Source organism: Eschrichtius robustus, chromosome 12 (genome assembly GCF_028021215.1).
Source record: "Eschrichtius robustus isolate mEscRob2 chromosome 12, mEscRob2.pri, whole genome shotgun sequence".
Lineage (NCBI taxonomy): Eukaryota > Metazoa > Chordata > Mammalia > Artiodactyla > Eschrichtiidae > Eschrichtius > Eschrichtius robustus.
Genome location: NC_090835.1, coordinates 39,075,144 through 39,097,929, shown reverse-complemented (window position 1 = coordinate 39,097,929; position 22,786 = coordinate 39,075,144). Strand labels below are relative to the sequence as shown.

At 44.8% G+C, this 22,786-nt stretch overlaps 1 protein-coding gene across 1 annotated transcript in view; it reads left to right on the top strand.

The window, feature by feature from the left end:
* Positions 1–22,786, top strand: part of BSN (bassoon presynaptic cytomatrix protein) — an 85,405-nt gene that overhangs the window by 20,898 nt on the left and 41,721 nt on the right. Inside the window, exon 2 of the mRNA XM_068558336.1 lies at positions 2,754–2,765. Coding sequence (XP_068414437.1) covers positions 2,754–2,765 — 12 coding nt within the window. The remainder of the gene's footprint in view (positions 1–2,753; positions 2,766–22,786) is intronic.

Below are 22,786 nucleotides of genomic sequence, written 5' to 3'. Positions count from 1 at the left end.
CTATGAAATGCCGAAGAAACAGGAGGCGTGTTTCCCAGAAACTGGCCTTGATGTGCTTCTGACAAGGCACTTAGTTTTAAGGGGTTGGGAGTGTTAGAGTAGGGTAGGGGGCGCCTAAGTTCCCAGGCCAGGTCCCAGCCTCGCTGCCTGTTTTTCTGGTGCCCTTAAGCTGCTTAGTTTCCTTAATCTTTAGTCTTCTCATTGGAAAAAAATGGAAATGATAAGAGTACCCACCCTGCGTGGTTGTTCGGAGGTTGATTATGTAAAGGGTGAGTCTGGCACATGGAGTGAGCTGAGAGTCTGATGGTGCTGGGGTGATGGTGTTAGTGGTCTGACTCCCACGAACGAAAGACATTGAAACCATTATGTATTTCATCAGTCAAAATTTTTTTTTTAAATGTCACTTTTTATTTTCTAACTTTGTGAATGCTTAATACATTAGCACCATAGCACATGCTTACAGTTTAGAAATGAATATTGCATATTTGGGGGTATAGGCTCAGGTAGCATTTTTTTTTTTAATTGATTTATTTATTTTGGCTGTGCCTGGTCTTAGTTGCGGCATGCGGACTTTTAGTTGCGGCATGCGAGCTCTTAATTGCAGCATGCATGTGGCAGGGATCCCTGACCAGGGATCGAATGCGGGCTGCCTGCATTGGAAGTGTGGAGTCTTACCCACTGGACCACCAGGGAAGTCCCTCAGGTAGTATTTTGAAATTCTTTTTTGAGATACAATTCACATAACATAAAATTCACCCAATTTTAAGTGTGCCATTCAATGTTTTTTAGAACAGAATTGTACAACAAAAACTACAATCTAAATTTAAAACATTTTCATCACCCCCAAAAGAAACCTTGTATCCATTAACAGTCACTTCTTATTCTTCCCCACCCCCAGGCTTAGGCAGCCACTAATCTACTATCTGTCTCTATAGATTTGCCTATTCTGGACATTTCATGATTAAATAGAATCATGCAGTATGTGGTTTTTTGTGTCTGACTTCTTTCACTTAGCATGTGTTCAAGGCTCATCCATGATGTAGCATGTGTCAGTACTTCGTTCCTTTTTATTGCCCAATAATATTCCATTGTATGGATATACCAAATATTATTCCCTCATAGGCTCATGAACATTTGGGTTGTTTCCACTTTTTGGCTTTGACTATTATGAGTAATTCTGTTATGAACATTTGAGTACAAGTTTTTCTGTAGACATATGTTTTAAATTCTTTTGGATGTATTCCTAGGAGTAAAATTGCTGGGTCATTTGGTAACTCTACATTTAACATTTGGAGAACTATTGGACTTTTTTCTAAAGTAACTGTACCATTTTACATTCCAAACAGCAGTGAATGATGGTTCCTTTTTTTTCCACATCCTTGCGAACATTTGTCATTATCTTTCTTTTTGATTTTAGCCATTCTAATGGGTGTGAAGTGGTATACATTGTGGTTTTGATTTGCATTCGCCTAATGACTAATGATTTGAACATATTTCATGTTATTGTTGTCTATATCTTCTTTAGAGAAATATCTATTCAAATCCTTTGCCTATTTTTAAATTGGGTTTTCTTTTTATTGTTGAGTTGTAGAAGTTATTTGTATGTTCTGGATAATAGACTTTTGTCAGAGATTTGATTGGCAAGTATTTTCTCCCATTTTGTGATTTGTCTTTTTACTCTCATTGATACATTTACAGTAAAAAAAAGTTTTTAATTTTGATATAGTCCTATTTACCTATTTTTTGGTCACTTGTGCTTTTGGTTCTGTATCTAAGAAACTATTGCCCAACCTAAGGTCATGAAGATTTTCTCCTATCTTTTCTTCTGAGTTTCACTTACATTTAGGTCTATGATCCATCAGAGTTAATTTCTATGTATGGTGTGAGGTAGGAGTCCAACTCCATTCTTTTGCATGTGGCTATCCCAGCACCATTTGTTGAAAAAACTGTTTTTTCTCTATTGTATTTTCTTGGCATCCTTATCAAAGATCGATTGACCATACACATATAAGTTTATTTCTGGACTCTCAATTCTACTCCATTAATCTATATGCTTATCCTTATGCCACTACCACACTGTCTTCATTACTGTTGTATTGTAGTAAGTTTTGAAATTGGGAAGTTTGAGTCCTCCAACTTCGTTTTTTCTCAAGACTCTTTTGACTATTCTGGATCCCTTACATTTCCATATGAATTTTGGAAAGGAGAGGCTTGTCAATTTCTGTGAAGGAGCCAGCTAGGATTTTGACACATTGCATTGAATCTGTAGATCAATTGGGGAATATTGTCATCTTTACAATATTAAGTTTGATGCATAAACATGGATGTCTTTCTATTTATTTAGATCTTTAATCTATTTCAACATTTTGCAGTTTTCAGTGTATAAGTCACATTTTTTGTTTGTTTAGGTTATTCCTAAGTATTTTATTCTTTTTGATGCTGTTGTAAATGGAATTGTTTTCTTAATTTCAGTTTTGTATTGTTCATTGCTAGTGTATGAAAATAAAATTGACTTCTGTATGTTGCTCCTGAATCCTGCAACCTTGCTAAACTAATTTATTGGTTTGAATAGTTTTTTAGTGGATTCCTTAGGACTTTACTATATTCAAGATCATGTCATATGCAAGTAGAGATAGTTTACTTCTTTCTTTTTTTTTTTTTGGCTGTGCTGTGCAGCATGCGGGATCTTAGTTCCCTGACCAGGGATTGAACCTGTGCCCCCTGCATTGGGAGCATGGAATCTTAACCACTAGACCGCCAGGGAAGTCCCTACTTCTTTCTTTATAATATGACTGCCTTTTATTTATTTTCCTTGCCCAATTGCTCTGGTTAAGACTTCCAGTACTATGTTAAATAAAAGTGGTGAAAGTGGACATCTTTGTCTTGTTCCTGATCTTAGATGGAAAGTTTTAGTCTTTTACCATCGAGTATGATGTTAGCTGTGTTTTTTTCATATATGGCTTTTATCATGTTGAGGAAGATTCCTTCTGTGCTTAGTTTATTCCTAAATCAGCTTTTATCATGAAAAGATACTGAATTTTGTAAAATGCTTTTTCTGTATCAGTTGATGTGATCATGTGTTTTTTTTCCTTCATTCTATTAATATGGTATATTACATTGATTGATTTTCAGATGTTCAACCATGCTTGTATTCCAGAAATAAATCCCATTTGGTCATGATGTATAGTCCTTCTAATAGGCTGCTGAATTCGGTTTGCTGGTATTTTCTTGAGGATTTTTGCATCTATATTCATAAGGAGATTGACTTGTAGTTATTTTTTCTTGTAGTGTATTTGTTGATATGAATTCTTTTTCAGTGTTAGAGTTTACCAGTGAAGCCATCTGGATCCAGACTCTTCTTTGTTGGAAGTTTTAAAATTACCAATTCAGTCTCTTTACTTGTTATAGGTCTATTCAAATTTGTTTCCTCTTGAGTCTGTTTTGGTAGTTTGCATCTTTCTTGGAATTTGTCCATTTCATCTAAATTACCAAGGGCGGGCTTCCCTGGTGGCGCAGTGGTTAAGAATCCGCCTGCCAATGCAGGGCACATGAGTTCAAGACCTGGCCCGGGAAGATCCCACATGCCGCGGAGCACCTAAGCTGTGCACCACAACTACTGAGCCTGTGCTCTAGAGCTCACGAGCCACAACTACTGAGCCTACATGCTGCAACTACTGAAGGCCGCGCCCCTAGAGCCTGTGCTCCGCAACAAAAGAAGCCATTGCAATGAGAAGCCCGCGCACTGCAACAAAGAGTAGCCCCCGCTAGCTACAACTAGAGAGAGCCTGCACGCAGCAATGAAGTCAAAACACAGCCAAAAATAAACTAATTTAAAAAATTAATTAATTAAAACATTTAAAAAGTAATAAAATAAATTACCAAGGGCATATGATGTTCATAGTATTCTTTTGTAATTCTGTTTATTTATTTAAGGTCAGTAGTGGTGTTCCTCTTTCATTTCTGGTTTTAGTCATTTGACCTTTTCTCTTTTTTCTTTATCAAAAGAATGTTTTTTTGGTTTTGTTGATCTTTTCAAAGAAAGAGAATTTTATTTCCTTGATTTTCTCTATTGTTTTTCTATTTTCTGTTCATTTACTTATGTTCTAATTTGTATTGTTTCTTTCATTGTACTCGTGTTTACTTTGCTCTTTTTCTACCTATTAAGGCGGAAGTTTAGGTTATTGATTTGAGGTCTTCTTTTGAATATAGGTGTTTACAGCTATAAATTTCTCTCTGACCATTGCTTTTGCTGCATCCCATATATTTTGACATGCTGTGTTTTCATTTTCATTTCTCTCAAAGTATTTTCTAATTTCCCTTGTGATTTCTTCTTTGACCCGTTGGCTATTTAGGAGTGTATTGTTTAATTTACACTTATTTGTGAATTCCCTAAATTTCTTTCTGTTATTGATTTCTTTTTTATTTTGGCTGCGTTGCGTCTTCGTTGCTGCACGTGGGCTTTCTCTAGTTGAGGCGAGCAGGGGCTACTCTTCGTTGCGTTGCACTGGCTTCTCATTGTGGTGGCTTCTCTTGTTGAGGAGCCAAAAAATTAAAAAAAAAAAAAGGTACTGAAGTCTCCAATTATTGTTGTTGAATTTTCTATTTCTCCCTTTAATTCTGTTAGTTTTTGCTTCATGTATTTTGGCACTCTGTTTCTAGGTGTATTTATGTTTATGTATATATGTATATATGTTTATAATTGTATATAATTAGATATTGTATATTGATTGTATATAATTATAATAATTGTATATAATTTAAATCTTTCTATTGAATTGAGTTTTTAAAATCGATCTTTATCTTCAGTAACATTTTTCTGTTCTACAGTCTATTTCGTCTAATATCAGTATAGCCACTCCAGCTCTCTTACGGTTGCTGTTTGTGTGATAATATTTTCCCATAAAAAAATTTTAAGCTATTTATGTCTTTGACTCTAAAATGTGTCTCTTATAGATAGCATATAGTTGGATTTTAAAAATCAAGTCTAATAATCTTTGTCTTTGATTCGATTGTTTAATTGATTTTTATTTAAATGATGTTATTGGTATAGTTTGATTTACATCTGCTAATTTGCTTTTTGTTTTCTGTATGTCTCATTGCTTTTTTATTTCTCTTTTCCTCCTTTACTGCCTTCTTTTGTATTAAGTGGACACTTTTGATTTAACATTTTAGTTCCTCTGATGGTTTTTAAATTATATAGGTTTAGATTATTTGTCTAGTAGTTGCTGTAAGACTTATACAGTATACATCTTTGTTTGTCAGAATCTGCTTCAGATTTATGCTTACTTAATTCCATTGAAATATAGAAACATTACTCTTATACAGTTCTATTACTTTTCCCCCTTTTTGTGCTATTAGTGTTATACACACTATATCTATATATATTACAAACATAACAGTACATCATTATAATTATTACTTTATATGATATTATGTAATGTTATATACAATCTTATATAGACCTTTTAAAGAAGCTGAGAGAAAAAGGGGAGAAAGTATATATTTGTGGAGTTTGTTATATTAACTTTCTTATTTACTACTTCTTATTCTCCTCATTTTTTCCTGTGGATTCTAGTTACTAGGTGATGTCATTTCCCTACTTCAATACAGCTTTGTTCCCACCCACCTCTTTTGTGCTCTTTTTGTCAGACATATTACATTTCTATACATTATAAGCTCAACAACACATACAGTTTTATGCAATTGCCTTTCTATCAGTTAAGAGAAGAAATATGCAATTATACTTTCTTTTATGCTTACTTACGTAATTACCTTCACCAGCACTCTGTTGTTTTGTGTGTGTGAATTTGAATTACTGTGTGGTATCACTTGTTATCTGCCTGAGGAATTTATTTTTTCTTTATCCCCTTAGTTTTACTGAGGTATAATTGACCTTTATTATTTCTTGTAAGGCAATTTGCTATCAACAGTTTTTTTCTGCTTTTGTTTATCTGAGAATGCTTTATTTTGCCTTCATTTAAAAAATATCTATTTTTCCAGAGATTTTTAAGCTCACTTTATATTTGTTATTAAAGATTGTTGACTCTGATAAGGTTGAGAACCAAAGGCAGAGTAATATTATGAAATATCAACACATTTCTTATTCACAGTTTTTAAAAACTGTTAAAAATGTTTAAAAATTTTTTTAAATAGCAAGCCAATAGAGTAGGGTAATTTGAGACATATTTTTTTAATTGAAATTATTGTAGATTCATATGTGGTTTTAAGAAACAATACAGAGACATTCCTCTTACATTTTGCCCAGTTTCTCCCAGTGGTAAAACTGTAGTATATCACAACCAAGATATTGACATTCATACAATCCACCAATCTTATTCAGATTTCCCTAGTTTTACTTGTACTCATTTTATGTGTGCTTATTAATTAAGGTATACAATTTTATCACCTGAACAGATTTGTGTACCCACTACCACAGTCAAGATTCTGATCAGTTCCAACCACAAGGATCTCTTGTGTTGTCCTTTTATAACTACATCCAGCCTCCCTCCTGCCCCTTCCCTCTATTTCATCCCTAATCCCTGGCAACACCAGTCTGTCCTCCATTTTAAATGTTTTGTCATTTCAAAAATGTTGCACAAGTAGAATCATACATAACCTTTTGGGGTTGGCTTTTTTCACTTTTTTTCACCTATAATTCCATAGAGACTTGTCCAAGTTGATGTGTCAACCAATAGCTCATTCCTTTTTAGTGCTGCATAGTACTTCATAATATGTATGTACCACAGTGTGTCCAGCCATTCATTGTTGAAGGACATCTGAGTTGACTCCAGTTTTGGTCTGTTACAAATAAAGCTTTTATGAACATTCATGCACAGGTTTTTTTAAAAAAATTAATTTATTTATTTGTTTATTTTTGGCTGCGTTGGGTCTTCGTTGCTGTGCACGGGCTTTCTATAGTTGTGGCGAGCGGGGGCTCCTTTTCGTTGTGGTGTGCAGGCTTCTCATTGCAGTGTCTTCTCTTGTTGTGGAGCATGAGCTCTAGGCACGTGGGCTTCAATAGTTGTGGCTCATGGGCTCCAGAGCGCAGGCCCAATAGTTGTGGTGCACGGGCTTAGTTGCTCCGCTGCATGTGGGATCCTCCCGGACCAGGGATCGAACCCGTGTCCCGTGCATTGGCAGGTGGATTCTTAACCACTGCGCCACCAGGGAAGCCCCCATGCACAGGTTTTTATGTGAACATAAGTTTTCATTTCTCAGGGATAAATGCCAGGAATGCAGTGGCTGGGTCATTTGACAGTTGCATGCTTAGTTTTTAAAGAAACTACCAAACTGTTTTCCAGAGTGGCTGTACCATTTACATTTCTACCAGCAGTATGCGAGTGATCCAGTTTCTTTGCATCTTTTCCAGCCTATGGTATTGTCATCATTTTTTAGTTTAGTTATTCTGATCGTCATTGTGGTTTCAATTTGCATTTCCCTAATGGCTAATGATGTTGAACATCTTTTCATATGCTTCTTTGCCATTTGGTCTGTTCGTGTCTTTTGCCCACTTTCTAATTAATTTTTTTTCTATTGAGTTTTGAGGGTTCTTTATATGTTCTGGATACTAGTCCTTTATTGGATATGTATTTTCAAATACTTTCTCTTACTCTGTAGCTTTTCTTCTCATTCTCTTACATAGGCTTTTACAAAGCAAAACTTTTAAAATTTGGTGAAGTCCAGTTTATCAATTTTTCAGTAATGGATCATACTTAAAGTATCAAATTTAAGAACTCTTTGCCTAGCTAGATCTTGAAAATTTTCCTGACATTTAAGTTTATTGTCCATTGTGAATTAGTTTTATATGAAGTCTGAGGCTTAGGCCAAGGTGTTGTTGTTGTTGTTGTTTTCCAGTCTTTGGATGTCTAACTCCTTCAATACCATTTGTTGAAAAGGCTATCCTTCCTCAATTGGTTGGTTTTGCACCTTTGTAAAAAGTCAGTTGAGCATATTTGTGTGGATCTATTTCTGAATCCTTTATTCTTTCCATTAGTTTATGTGTCTATTCTTCTACTAATACCACACTGTCTTAACTCATATAGTTATATAGTAAGCCTTAATATTGGATAGAGTAATTCCTCCCGCTTTACTCTCCTTTGACAAGATTATTTTCGTGTTCTAGGTCCCATGCTTTTCCATATATATTTTAGAGTAAGTTTGTTTATGTCTATAAAAACTATTGGAATTTTGATAGGAATTGCATTAAACCTATAGATCAATTTGGGGAGAATCGACATCTTTTCTATGTTGAGTATTCTAGTTCATGAGCATAGTATGCTCTTCCATTTATTTAGGTCTTCTTTGATTTCCTTCCTCAGCATTTTGAAATTTTCAGCTACAGATTCTATAAATGTTTTTAAGTGTATACCTAAGTGTGTTATTTTCTTTGGAGTGATTGTACGTGGTATTGTGTTTTTACTTTTGATTTCTTCATGTTTATTGTTAGTATATAGAAATGGAATTGATTTTTATATATTTATTTAGTGTCTTGCAACCTTGCTGAACTTATTTAATAGTTCTATGATTTTTTTGTAGATTCCTTGGGATTTTTAATGTAGATATAAATGTCATCTGCAAACACATACAGTTTTATTTCTTCCGTTCCAATCTGTATGTTTTTTATTCCTTTTACTTGCCTTATTACAGCAGCTAGAACTTGCAGTACTATGTTAACTAAGAGTGATGAGGGAGTGGCTGGAAGGGAGGGCTGGACTGAGGGACGTCCAGACATCAGGTTGAGTGGGGTGGTGAGACCAGAGGTCAGAGGAATTGGAATGGCAGGCAGGATTTGGACTTGAGTTTGTTAGGAAAATTCTTCTGGCTACTGTATGTGACATTCGTGGAGGAGGGGAGCCTGGAGCCTGGGAATGAGTAGAGGCTATAGTCACCACCCAGAGCCCCATCTTGGAGCCAGTGACAGAGATTGTTGAACATGGGTTTGAGACAGAAGAATGGCCTGTGAGGAGTGAGGAAAGAGTAGGTGAGGAGCCATCTTTAAGAGTAGGTCAAGGCAGGACAAGAAGCCCCAGTTCATTTTCCTCGCCCCTGTGATGTAGTCAGTAACCAATGGCAGAAACCAACTCTGTATCAGAAAAGCTCCTCTGGGAGAGCAGAGAGGAGAGTAAGTTCTCCAAGAGGAAGGAAAGTAGGGAGGTTCCTGGGCTCCAGAAAAAGGAAGCCATGGTGGGGGGGTAGCCTGGAAGTATGGCCAGGAAAATTGGAGGGACCGAGGAAGTGGTCTGCAGTGCAGGTGGCAACCATCTGAGCTGCCTGAACATCACACATGAGACCTTCTCCCTGAAGGTTCTGCAGAAGTTAAAGAGGTCCTTACTTGTACTCCTGGGCATGGCAGTGTCCAATGGGCTCAGCTCTGCTTTCCTTTCTGAGGCCTCGTGAGATATGTGAGTGACCAGAAGCCTAGAAAGATCTTAGTAAGAGCATGGTTTCTTGGAAGTTGGTCTTCTGAGTGTAACAGCTGTTCCAGTGCTATCTTGTGGCTCTGTGTCTTGGCCAAAAAATTTGAGGGTGAAGCTAAGTCCAGAGCTGCAAACAGAGGCCAAGGCTCTGATGGTAGTCCCTGGGGCAGAGTCTCCTGGATGTCATTTTCCTCACTGAAGTCGCTCCATGATGTCTCAGAGTGAAGGCTGAGTCTCAGTCTAGCCTGGTTTATATCCAGTCTCAGAAAGACACCAGACAGTTTTCCAATTTTTTGTGTATATCAATCACTAGCATTGTTTGTTTCTGAAGAATTTATACTTTTATTTCTCAATAGGAGGTAATTATTAGATTTCTGAAAAATGTGGGATTTGTTTAAATGAGTCACAGCGTTTGGCTGAAATAGAGAGGACTCCATCTGTTGCTTTTGCGTGGTCTCCAGTTCTGTTCTCTGTGACTAAGCTATAAGGGAAGCAGGAGAACTTGGTGTTCTGTGAGCTAACCATGACTGACTGTCAGACACGAGCCTCACCAAGTAAAGATATGGGAAAGAGGACCCTGTTTCCTGAGAGCTTCTCAACTTGAGATCTCTGCAATTAGTCACTGTGTTTGGGTGAGACGGGGTTGGGGGCAGGAGCCAAGGGCTCTTTGTCCACTGACTTCTGGCTCTTTCATTAGTGACAGGTCTTTCTCATGTGCAGAGTGAAAGAAGAGGTATGCTGTGAGTCAGGGGCACAGCACATGAGATTCTCACACCCCTGCAGCTCCTGTGAGGGGTAGCTGCTCTGTGGGTGGGGCGAGTTGCTCCCAGAGCTTTGTGCTCAATCAGCAGATTGGCCTGCCCTGCTTAGCTGCTCATGTACCTGCCTCTCACTGGGCAGCTGGGGTCTGGCCTTCCGCACCCACTGGAGGGGCTGGGCCCATACAGTCGTGCCTCGCCTCTGCTGGCTGCTCCAGGACCAGCAGCCTAGGAACTCTTGAGCGGCACAGGTGCTACTCCACTGCTCTCCTCTTCTGCTCTAGCCCTGGAGACCTTGTTCTGAGCTGTCACAGGAAGTGCCCTTTCCTCTGTGACTCAGCCTCATCTCTGCCTGTAGGTGGTGTGCTGCCTGGCTAGTGTGTAACCTCAGTGGACTCCTCCTCCTGTGGGGCCAGTTGTAGTGGCTGTGGGGTCCTGTAAGCAGATGCCACCAGCTTTGCCTGATTCCTTCTTCCCAACTACGCAGGGTGTATCACAGGAGTTGCCTGTCTGTTTATTTATTTATTTATTTATTTATTGGCTGGATCGGGTCTTAGTTGCGGCACGTGGGATGTTTCGCTGCGGCGTGCGGGCTCTTCGTCGTGGTGCTCAGGCTCTTCATTGAGGTGCGCAGGCTTCTCTTTAGTTGTGGCGTGCAGGCTCAGTAGTTGCGGTGCATGGGCTCTCTAGTTGTGGCACGTGGGCTCCAGAGCATGTGGGCTCTGTAGTTGTGGCGCATGGGCTTAATTGCCCGCGACATGTGGGATCTTAGTTCCCTGACCAGGGATCGGACCAGTGTCCCCTGCATTGCATGACGGATTCCTCACCACTGGACCACCAGGGAAGTCCCAGGAGTTACTTGTCTAGATTGGCACCCTAGGCAACACAGGCCTGCCAGGATGCATCGTGATTACCGAATTAGCAAGTGACCAGAGCCTTTTCCAGGAGTGAGCCTTGTGTGAGGAGAGCTGAGTGGATCCCGCTCCACTGCTGGAGACAGCCCAGAAGCCATTCCCTACAGTGATACCAGTAGCTCTGAAGGCCCAGGGAGATAGATTTCTGTTGGCCATTCTTTTAGCAGGTTTTTGGTGAGCCATACTGTCACTCTGTGCTGAAACTCAAGATCCGACTCAGCCCAAAAAAGTGCTCAGCTGACCTTGCCAGCTCCCAGCGAGTGCAGAGGCCCCCACCCCAACAACCCCTTCATTTTGGGTTAAGTGTTTCCCTTTCCTGGTACATCCATGAAGCAACTTCTCCTTCCCAACAACGAGCACCAGTTTGCTTTGACCCTGTGAGGGGTCTGTGCAACACCCTGTGGCTGGTGTTCGGACCACTAGCCTCGGACTGGGCCTACACCGGCCTCCCTGGTTTGCTCTAGCTTCCTTAACGGTAGCACAATAAGATATCCTAGGCTTAACAATTCTGCCCCTGGCTTTGTTCCCCTGACAATGATGCTGAGGATCATCTACAGCAGTCCTCAGAGACCTTCCTCATCCCTTTTCACAGCTGTGGAGAATTCCATTATGTTGTTGGACCACAGTGTTATTCAGCCAACTCCTATTGAGGACTTTGGGGTTGTTTCCTGAGCTTTGCTGGCACAAATCGTCCCAAGATGAATTTCCAAGTGCATGTATCTTTTTTATTTATGTGTGTAACCATCACCTCCATCTAGTTCTAAAACATTCTCTTCACCCCAAAAGAAAACCCCATACCCATGAAGCAGTTGCTCCCCATTTCTTCCTCCCCCAGACTCTAGCAACTAGTAGTCTGCTTTCCCTCTCTATTAATTTACTTATTCTAGATATTTCATGCAAATGAAATCATAAAATATGTAGCCTTTTGTGTCTGGCTTTTTTTTCTTTTATAAATTTATTTATTTATTTATTTTTGGCTGCGTTGGATCTTTGCTGCTGAGCGCGGGCTTTCTCTAGTTGTGGCGAGCGGGGGCTACTCTTCCTTGCGGTGCGCGGGCTTCTCATTGCGGTGGCTTCTCTTATTGCGGAACACGGGCTCTAAGCATGTGGGCTTCAGTAGCTGTGGCATGTGGGCTCAGTAGTTGTGGCTCGCAGGCTCTAGAGCACAGGCTCAGTAGTTGTGGCACACAGGCTTAGTTGTTCCGCGGCACGTGGGATCTTCCTGGACCAGGGCTCGAACCTGTGTCCCCTGCATTGGCAGGCAGATTCTTAACCACCGAGCCACCAGAGAAGTCCCTCCATTCCTTTTTAAGTCTGAATAACATTCCATTGTATGTATATACCACATTTTGTGTATCCATTTTCCCATCCATGGGCTTTTGGGTTGTTTCCACCTTTTGGCTGTTATGAATAATGCAGGGATCCTTGAGTCTCAGCAGCCTGGTGGACAGGTAGAGCAAAGACATGTAGACAGGCACTGGGATGAGGTGCGGAGGCTCGGGAAGGAGTCCAGAAGCAGGGTCTGCTCCCATGCCCCAGAGTGTTTGCGTGGCTTTGCTCAGGTGTCCCCTCTTCTGAGGGTCATCCCCCTCCTTCCTCATTTGTATTGTTCTGAACGAGTCAGCCTTATCCATTTGTCTTCTTGGTCTTTGCCTGTCTCTGCACCATAAGGCAAGTTCCATGAGATGAGTGGCCTTGTTTGCCTTGCTCACTGCTAGGTAACCAACATCTGCAGTGCAGCCCAGTGCCAGGCACCCTGAAGCTCTTGATAAAAAGGATCTAATGTTCGGTGAAGCCTCACACTTGTGCTGCCGTGGCTGCCATTGTAGCCTTAACCCCTTTCGTCTCCCCAGCTTGCATTTGGATCTGCACTCACCACGTCCTCTGTCCAAGTCATCCCAAACTATCCTGGGTCCCCAGCACCTTCTCAGACATTCCCCCCACCTTCTGCCAGGTGAGACCCTGGCTATGCCTGAGGTTGCAGCATTCCCCTCAGCCCCTCGGCAGGGCTCTGCAGACCCACACTCACTCGCATGTCCCTCCTGGCCAGGGGGCCTTTGGGGTTGCATGAGCCTGGCCCTCAGACCCTGGTCCTTCCTCTCTTGTCAGCCACAGGCCATATGGTTCTACCACTTTCTCTCCCTCGGCCTTGCTGGCTGGACCTCTCATTACTTCCCACTTCCCTAAAGATTTTGGCATCAGAATCCCAGGCTTCCTGCCCACTCCCCTTGCTGTAAGCCAGGGAAGGAAGGAAGGGAGGAAGGAAAGAGCTAATGTTTTTCTCAGTGCCTACTGTGCACCTGGCATTGCTCTTCCTCAGACTGGGGTGACCCTCGCCGCTCTGTTGGCTTAGGCTGGCCTGGGCACTCTTGGCGGGGACGCGGGGCTGGGCTGGTCCCTCAGGGCATTTGCCCTTCCCCTTGGGAGCAGACCTCCTGGACAGGGTCTTACTCATTACTCAGGGCTGTAACTCCATGCGCCATGAAAAGTGTGGTCATACATGTGCTGATGTGCTCACACACATAACCTTACACACACGTGTGAGCACATGCACGTGCCCCACACTCACACATGCGCAGGTACACTCACACAGCGTCTCATCAGACTTTTTTCTCAGGTCTTAATCACCACCCTCAGACTCACATTTTCCTTTTGAGTACATCTGTCTTAATGGATTTTAAGCACAGGTAGCTGAGTTTAACACTCTCAACATGTGAACACGTTTCAGGTAGGAACATGGGCATCCCTGAGCCTCTGCTGGTCAGATGCTGAGCCCTGGGAAGGGGAAGAGAGTGGGGAAGGGAGCTCCTGGTGGTCAGTCCGAGGGAGGACCTCTCCTGGTCAAGGGTCCCACCTGAAAGGGACTTTTGCTCCTTGGATGGAAGGTTCTGGCCTTAGGCCAGGCCCAGGGAGCCTTGCAAGAGAGTTAGCTACCCCATGGCAGGCTGGGCAGTGGGGTGTGTGAGGGTCAGCCCCTCAAGCAGGAGGAAGGAATAGGCACATGGGGTGAGGAGGGGTGGGGTGAGGGAGCACTTCCTGCAGGAGGCCTCCCTAGCCTCTCATGTTATTGGGAAATCTCTACCAGTGGCAGGCAAAGCTCCCTGAGAGACTCATAGGTGAAACTCCAACAGGAGGGATCTAGAAAGGAACCCCCAGCACATTCCTGGCCCTCACAGTCTAAGGGAGAGGGAGGCTTAGGAACCAAAGTGCCACAGGTAGATATTAGATTTCTCGTTCTGAGTTAGATCCCTCAGAAGTGAAGGGCAAGAGGACCACAGAGGAAAGACTGCGGAGTTGGCAAAAAGGGAAAAGGAGCCTCCATCCATGTACATTTTAGGCTGACAGGGAAGGTGGAACAGTGGGCACAGTGCTGTTGAGGCTGGAAGGGTGGTGGGTGGCTTTCCTTTTACAGTGTCCTTGAATGAAGAGGGCATGTTTTTCCTGCTGGAATCTTGAGTCTCATTTACCATCTTGAGATGTCATTTTTTGTCATTCTGATTTTTTTCACAAGCCCTGTAAAGAATTGCATTCACTAGATCAACACTTCCTTAGCACCGACCCCATTTGGGCCTGGGTGTTTAGTCCTGTGCTGCATGCAGGTAGGGCAGGGAGAGAGACCAAAGAGCTGCCCTCAGGCACCACTGGGAGCTGCCCTGTGTGAGGCCATGAGAGTCTGCAGGAAGGTCTACAGCAGATTTCTGGGGACTGGAGACTCTGGGGAAGGTCCCATAGAGGGCAGGATGCTTGAGCTGGGTTTTGAAGGTTGACTTGGAGTTTAAGGAAAGGGCCGTCTAGAAAGAGAGCAGAGCATAAGCTGGGAGGAGTGAGGGTCAGCTGAGGAGCCTCAGGACTCCCTGCCTGAAGGCAGTGCAAGAAGAGGAGACTGCTGGTGGGAGGACCCCACTGTAGAGTGCTTTGAAGGCAGAGGCTGAGTGCATCCAGGGTGGGGTGGCAACTTGGGTGGGGCTGGTGGCATTTCCCTTGCGCCTGTTTCAGAGGTGGGAAGAGTGAGCACTGGCGCAGTGTGTCTTGTGCGATTATGGCAGCTGCCTCATGGGCTTTCTTTTTTCTTTTTTTTGGCCGCACCGCAGGCGGCATGCTAGTTCCTAGGATTGAACCCGTGCACCCTGCAGTGGAAACACGGAGTCTTAACACTGCAGACCACCAGGGAAGTCCCCAAATGGGCTTTCTGAGTGAAGCTCCTGAACAGGGCCTACCCTGGTATCTCTGTCCTGGACTTCAGAGTCCTTTCTGCCCCCAGACTCTCTCATCAGCCTCAGAAGTCTTGTGGCCCCAGGATTGTTGCAACACATTTACTATCTTCCAAGCCTGGTGTGTCCGTCACCACCACACAGGACCGCTGATTCCCTAATCATTCACCCCAGGCCATTGGCCATTCAGTCCACAATTACTGAGTCCCCCTGTATGCCAGGCCCTGTGCCAGGCTCTGAGGACCGAGTGGTGACCCAGTGTGGAGGAAAGGCAGACTGCCCCCACTGCTCTCTGGAAGCCTGTCCCCTTCCCCCCCATTTTCCTCCAGAGTTTTCTCTACCTGTGCCAGCCCACATCCATTTCTCCTTCTGGGAGCCCCCGAATCCCCCACCCCTCCTCACCACACAAACATGTGTGCACATTTAAGTTCTAATTATTTTGTGTATGGTAAAGTTTTGTGTGTGAGAACACTTGCTTTGAGTTCTCTTGACTGTAATAAATTTGAAATTGCAAGGCAGAGGTATTGTTCAGAGGCTTTCCTCCTCATTTCATTACCTGTTATTTCCGGTGCTGCAGGCCCTTTGTCCAAAGGCAGGATTCTTTAGCGGTTGGAACAGCCCTGCGTAAGAACCAGCACTGTGCCCTGGGCTGTGGGAGCAAGTGACAGAAGGGCAAGCGCCAACAGGGTGACTTTGGGAGATGAGTAGGGATGGAACCCCTTCTATTTTTTCACTCAGAGCTGAAACCAAGGACCATGGATGATCCTCAGTCACAATTTTCTTTTACCATTTTTGGGTCACAGATAAGTTTTTCCTTATTGTATAGAAACATAAAAAGCAAGCAAGCTCTTACTAGTTAAAAAAAAAAAGTTTAAAAAATTTTAAATTAAAAATAAGAGCAGGACTGATTTCTGGACAGAGAGGTTTTTAACATGGAGTGGGCAGACGTTACTTTGGTGTTTCTTTCTCCCCCCAAATACACAATAGACGTAGTTTTTGGATCCCTCTGGCTTTCCATGAGAAGGGAGTTAAGGGGCCCTCAGGCTAGGTGGGGTTTCCCTGCAAGTCTGGAAGGGCAAGCTCTGGGAAGGCTCATACACTTGAGGTGTTTTCAGGTCCAGCCCAGTACCCTGTGCATGGCAGATGTTCAGCCAGTTCACGTATTAATGATGCAGGCATTGGCTTATCTTACTAACTGCATTGTTGGCCCCCGTCTTCCTTCCAGTGCTTGGATCAGGGCGGGCATGGAGCAGGCCCTTAGCCATCTTTGTGGCTGAGGGTGTGTCCCGGCAGTCCCCGAGGACAGGCTGACGGTTGAATCCACTGCGCTGGGTCTGAAGACAGGGCAGAAGCTTGTCAAGCTTTCTGAGCTAGAGTCCTGGCTTCTGCCGTGTTGGGGTTGGAGTGGAGAGAGTGAGGCCTGCTGCCTCCATTGTCACAAAGACTTGCAGTTTTCTCTTATCTCCTGGTTTCAGCAGAATTTGGAAGAGAGCTGACAAGCATAGCGCTGTCCCCTAGGTAAAAGGCTGAAGTAGTAGAATTTGTTGGAGCGAGAAGCAGGGGAAAAGCTGGCTCAGCTTTATGGAATGACTCCTGACTCCTGATTAGAGATTCCTAGCTTTGAGAGTCCTCTCCCTGAGCCAGAAAACTGGGACGCTTCGCAGCTCAAAGTTGTCCCTATGTGGGGTCCCCATGCAGATGTCTGCAAGCCTGGGGCTGGGTGGGGGCAGGAACCTCGGTGGCTTGGGCTGAATTCCTGGGCCACACCTGGGAACCATGGCACTCCCGGAAGACAGGGTTGGTAAATGAGAACCAAGGGCCAGCCTGGGGCCAAAGATCTTGAGAAGGCTGTAGAGAGGGGGCTAAGAATTTGCCTGTCCGCCATGTGTGCCTCAGAAAGCTGAGCCTGGGAGGGGAGTTCATGGGGGTATGTGGCTGGCCTGGAGGTGCCATTGAAGGGTACCCTGGTCACCACAGGCTGGAAAGGCCAGGGAGTGCCTTAAAATTCAAATGCTGTACATGCTGTAGGTCTTAGTACAGGGATGTGTTGGGATTTGCCCAGACGAATGTCAGCATCCTGGGTTCAGTCCTTATGGTGCCCAAAGGGAAGAAGAGTCCCTAAGGTTGGGGCCTTGTTTCCTCTGATGTCCCAGGTCAGGCCACGTGGAAAGCCTAGGAGGTGACGGGGAGAGCCTTTGAGGAGCTGCTGACCTGGGTCTCATCTCTGGGCGGTGACTCTGGTCTTGGCACCTGCCTGCCTCCTCTTCCCTCCTTTGGCCCTCTTGGCTCCCAGCGTGGGCCCCCGCCTCTCCTGGCTCCCTCAGGAATCTCCTACTGATGAGCTTTACCCAAGTCTGATGAATAAGTGGGAAAAAGGCGTTAGGGCACTAAAAGCAATAATGCTCCCCTCCTACTAAGTTCTAGCTAAAGAAACCAGCTCCTCTATGCACTGTAGTAAAACCCAGTCTTTGGATCCTTTCCCCTTGGAAATTGTGGTAAGTGGCTGAACCAGACCTTTGTAAAAGATGATTGATATAAATATGACTGTTTAATTCACCTAAAATAAGAAGTTGCTTTCAAGCCCCACCAGAGTCATTTCCTATAAATCTTGCCTAATTACAAATTATCTTTCGTCAGTTGATTATAACAACCTGTGCGAACTTCTGCTTCCTTTGACTGGCAAACAGGGATTGCACCCGCATTAGATTCTGGGAACCCCTGCCCTTATGGGGTGCTCAGTCTGACCTAAGGGACACTGTAAACAGATAGTGCCTTGCAGGAGCAGCACTGGGACCAGGCCGGTGGGGGACGCAGAGGGAGGGAGACCCCAGGAGGCTCCACACCAGAAGTCAGGTTGGAATGGTGCTGTGGAAGTGTTCAGCCAGCCCTCTGGAGAGCCTGTGGGCGTGGATGCAGGAAAGCCCCTGGCCTGTTGGGGAGCTCCCAGGCCTCAGGCAGGGCTTGTGTTAGGGGACGTGTGGGTGAGGCTTGAGAGACAGGCTGGTGTGGTAGGCCCAGACCAGCCATTGAGGAGTTTGGACTCCATGGGCTTCAGGAGGTCCAGTGCCTTCTGAGAGCAAACAAAAATGTTTATGAATGTGTACTTTTCTTCTTCTTAAGGATAAGATCTAAAGTTTTAAATCAGATTTATAAAGGGACCATGCTTTAGAAAACTTAGAACTTGCACAAGTGAAAAGCCAGAAAATGGCATTTGTTTTGTGTTGTAAAATGTCTTTCTGGTTAAATACGATAAATTAAAAGCATCTCTTTGCTCAGTCTCCTTACTGAACTAACCAAAAACTGCAAGAAGAATAAGAAACAGAAAACTCTCTTCAACAAAACTAAGAAACACCTGTATGTAGGAATGCAGTGAACAAAGAATGGTTTCCAAGCACAGGGAAAATTAGTTCTGATGAGGGAGGGCTCCAGAAGGGGAAACTTGCCTCTGCGGAACTAGGACAGGGAGGTCAGAGTCCAGAGGGCCAAACCCAAGAACCACCTTCTTGGACTGGTTAGCAAAGCCACCATATGTGGGGACGTTTAGGAGTGTCCCTGAACCCTGTGTGATGCCAAGAAGTTACTAGGGAGGTGGAGTTGCTCAAGGAGTTGAGCAGATTGGGGGGCAGGGAGTGGGGGGAACCATGGGCTGCCAGCAGCCTGGACAATGGAAAGACAAAGGAAAGTTAAAGTAGGTGTAATTGGTATCTCTGGAGAGGAGAACAAAACAAATGGAACAGAGAAAGATTCAAAGGTATAATTAATAGAAAACGTTTCCCCCCTGAAGTAAAGGAACACATAAATCTTTAGTTTGAAAGGACATACTGAATTTCAGGAAAAATAGATATGGAATATTAAGTTACTAAACTTCAAAGAGAAAAAATAAAAAGAGTTCTAGAGCACCTAGAGGAAAATGTTAGTATACCTATAAGAGGAACTAATTGGGCTGGCCCAGAGCTCCCCACAGTATTAGTTAGAAAACACAGGGGCTGTACCTGCAAAGTCCTCAGGGAAAGGAACTGTCAACTGAGAATTTTACATCCAGCCAAGCTGTTGTTCAGATTTAATGACCACAAAGGTATGTTCGGACTTTCAAGAACTAGGGAACATGGTTCCTATGAGCTCTTTTAACATGAATGAATGAATAAAAACTTCTAGAGATACACTCCATAAGACATGAATGGGCAAGCTATGACTAGAGGACTAGTAACCCCTCAACAGAGTCCTAAGGGGGATGGCATCTACCACTCCCTTGCCCTCAGGTGAGCCATGGTTCACACAAGCACCACAGTGCAAGAGACATTCAGCCTTCAGAGTTACACCGAGCTCATGGCATTTGATGGTTCAGCTGACTGATGCCCACACACAGCTCTTGTGACTCTGGGAAGACCACAGATTGGAGGTGAAAATGGGACCAAGGGAAAGGTCAGAGGTAAATACTACATGCATCCTCTGGTCTCTTTTGGGGGATGAATTTGACCCGAGGTGGGTCTGGCCCAGTTCTGAATGAGACACTCCTGGAAGCTGGGTATCACCTGAGGCAGGTCTGAGGGTCTGGTTTGGTTCTGCATCATGGATGACAAGTTCATGGCCTTTGTGCTTATGTGCCCTACTCCTGGGTTCATGACAGACCTTTCTAAGTGGTGGCAACAGTCTTTCCCACTGATCTTTCTCAAACCCAGCCCTCCAGGCAGTCTCTACCAATTAATGGGGTTAGAGGAAAGTTACCTTTATTTCCCATCCTTGTTTTGGATTCTGGAGACTGACTGGGCCTAAAGGGAACCAAGGCCAAATCAGATTGTCCTGAGAAATGCTCTCAACCTAGTGGACTCAGATAGGCCTCAAGGCTGGGGAATGAGGTATCCAGGGCTTGCTTTCCTTGCAGTTATGGCCTGGGTCCCATCTTGCTCTCAGCCTCCTGCTGGTGTCTCCCCTTATGCTGGCAGCTTCCCCGGGGCTGTGTCTGATGGCAGCAACTCTTATCCCTACCAGGGACCCATGATCAAAAAGGCAGGAGGCCACTGGCCTGAAAGCTGGGCAGGTCAAGAAATGTTTTCTTGTGTGAAAACTGGCACTTTTTTAAAACTCAAACTTTCTGAATTCTCCCATCCATTCCTGAGAGAGTTGCTCCAGGACCCAGGACCTAGATCCTGGTGCCCACCGTCCTGCAGCCCCTGCTTCTCTGCCTGGATACATGGGGGCCGCTGGGCTGGCCTAGAGGTCCTTCCTGGCCTGGACCTTAAAGGAGAAATCCTCCCATAGCATCTTCCTGGCCATAATTGCCTGTTAGAGAAAGGTCAGCCAGGAATTTATCAAAACCTTGTTTGAAGCTGTGGGAACTCTTCCGGCTGCTCTTAGAAAAACAGTTTCTTTAAATTCAGTCCCCTCCTGGTGAGCAAAGGCAGCCATTTATTTGTGTGAAATATTTCTCTTTCAAGTATTCAACTGGAGGTGGCGGGGGGCATGCTCTAGAATGCTGCCATGTGGAACCCAGCCTAGTTTTCCCTTGGGAGCTCACACGGTCTCTTCCTGCTTTTCCTGCCAGTCTGCCCAGCCTGAGCAGGCCCTCCCTGACTGCAGCCACCAGAGGGCCTCCAGGCTCCTTCCCACATGGACTAGGGCAGCCACGGCTCTCCCTGGTGGCCCTGCCCTTATGGACATACCTGGTGTCTGAGCATCTTTGGTCACTGGAGCTTGTCGGCCTCATGCCTCTCTTGGGAGTTTCTGACAGAGGGGAATCCAGCTTTTGACTGGATTATTCCTCCCGGCAGTGGTCATGGTATGGGACAGAAGGCCACAGGGGTACTGAGGAGAGCTGGTGGGGAGGCCGACGGGATTGGCCTTGTGGCAGGGGCTTCTTCCTGCCCTGCTAGCTAGCTTTAAGACTTGTTTCTGATTAGTCAGTAGCCTTAAATGCTGAAAGGGAGGAAACCTGGTACAAATACAGCAATTTTTACATCCTCTACCTTTCTTGGCCATCTTTTTAAAAGATCTATCCTGGATAAGGCATTTTTAGTCTTCCCCTGCTTGTCTTCCAGCCACTCCTTCATATCTCTGCCCTCTCCCTCCTTCTTAACCTGCCTGTCCTCCTGTGTCTTTTCCACTTTATGGCAGTGTCCCTCTCCCCTCCTGCTCACCTGTCCTCATCCCAGCCCTCCTCAAGGAGCAGGACTCCTGGAGGCTGCTGGGAGGAACACTGGCCTCCAGGCCTCTCACTACTGATGAGCCCATATCCATGAAGCCAGGTCTTCCCTGGGGCTGGGCTGGGTCCCGATTGTGGACACCTCCCTTCCTCCCTCCCTTCTGCACCCAGTGGAGACCTTTGTTAAGGAGGGCCTCCTGGGGAGGGCATTCCTCTGCCCTCCCCAGGAGGCCCTAGGCTACTTCAACCCTGGCCCCCTTGGGACTTGTGTCCAGTAGAGTGTCACAGACAAATCTGGATCTCTGGCCATGGATGGGCCCTTGTGGTCAGCAGGATAGAGAACTGGCCTGTCTTGAGGATAAGGGCCTGAGTGGGAGAGGGCTCATGGCCCTCGTGGGTGTAGCCTTTTCCTTCAGAGCTTCTGAGGCTTCTCAGCCCTCAGGGACGTAGACTCAGGAGCATGTCGTTGAATGCTCCTCCTTATGGGAACTTCTCTGACCCTGGGGGTTGTGTTCTTGTTGTTCTCCTTTCTCTGACCTCTCTGTTTCTGATACCCCTTCTGCTCCCATTAATGTTGATGCTCCCCACAAATCTTTTCTGGACCACTGCTCTCCATGTGATCTTTATCCCCTGAGGCTCGCCTGTGAACTGAACCCTTAACTCTCCCAGATAAAAATATCTAGACTTGTCTGAATTGAACCCAAGCTCCGACCCATTTCCTGATGTTCCTTGGATGCCCCCTGAAGACCACCAACTCAGCAAAACCAAACTCAACCTCGTGATTTTGCCATTTCACTCCCCAACCTCCACCCACCAATTGGCTTCTCTCCCTGGATCCTCCGTCTCAATCAAAAGAACCACTCCTCCCTAGACCCCAGGTCAGAATACCCCTGCTGAGCCTTCCCTCCCTCTTGGTCCCTGGACTATCTTTTGGGCTGTTGCCTTATTCTCACTGTCTCCCTGCCTCCACCATCTCCTTGACGCAGAGCTGGAGCACTCCCTTGTTTGAAAAGCTTGGAGGCCCTGCTCTCCTGGCCCTTCCTATTTTAGCTCTGAGCTTCCCATGTAGTCCTGGTAGTTGGGTGCACACTGTTGCCAGGAGCTGTTCTAGGTGCTGAGAATAGCACTGACTTACACCTTGTCAGGCCTCTGGGCCGTTGCAAGTGCTTTCCTCTCTGCTTCGATTGCCCTTTACCTTGGGGAGAACAGCCCATCCATTAAGACCTGGTTTAGATGTCTCCTAGTCCTCAAAGCCTTGTCAGACTTCTGCCTTCCCTGGACTGTGTGGAGGTGTCTTACAGTGATTTGTTTGCACATCTGTCTCCTCTCTGGACTTGAGGCTCCCAGA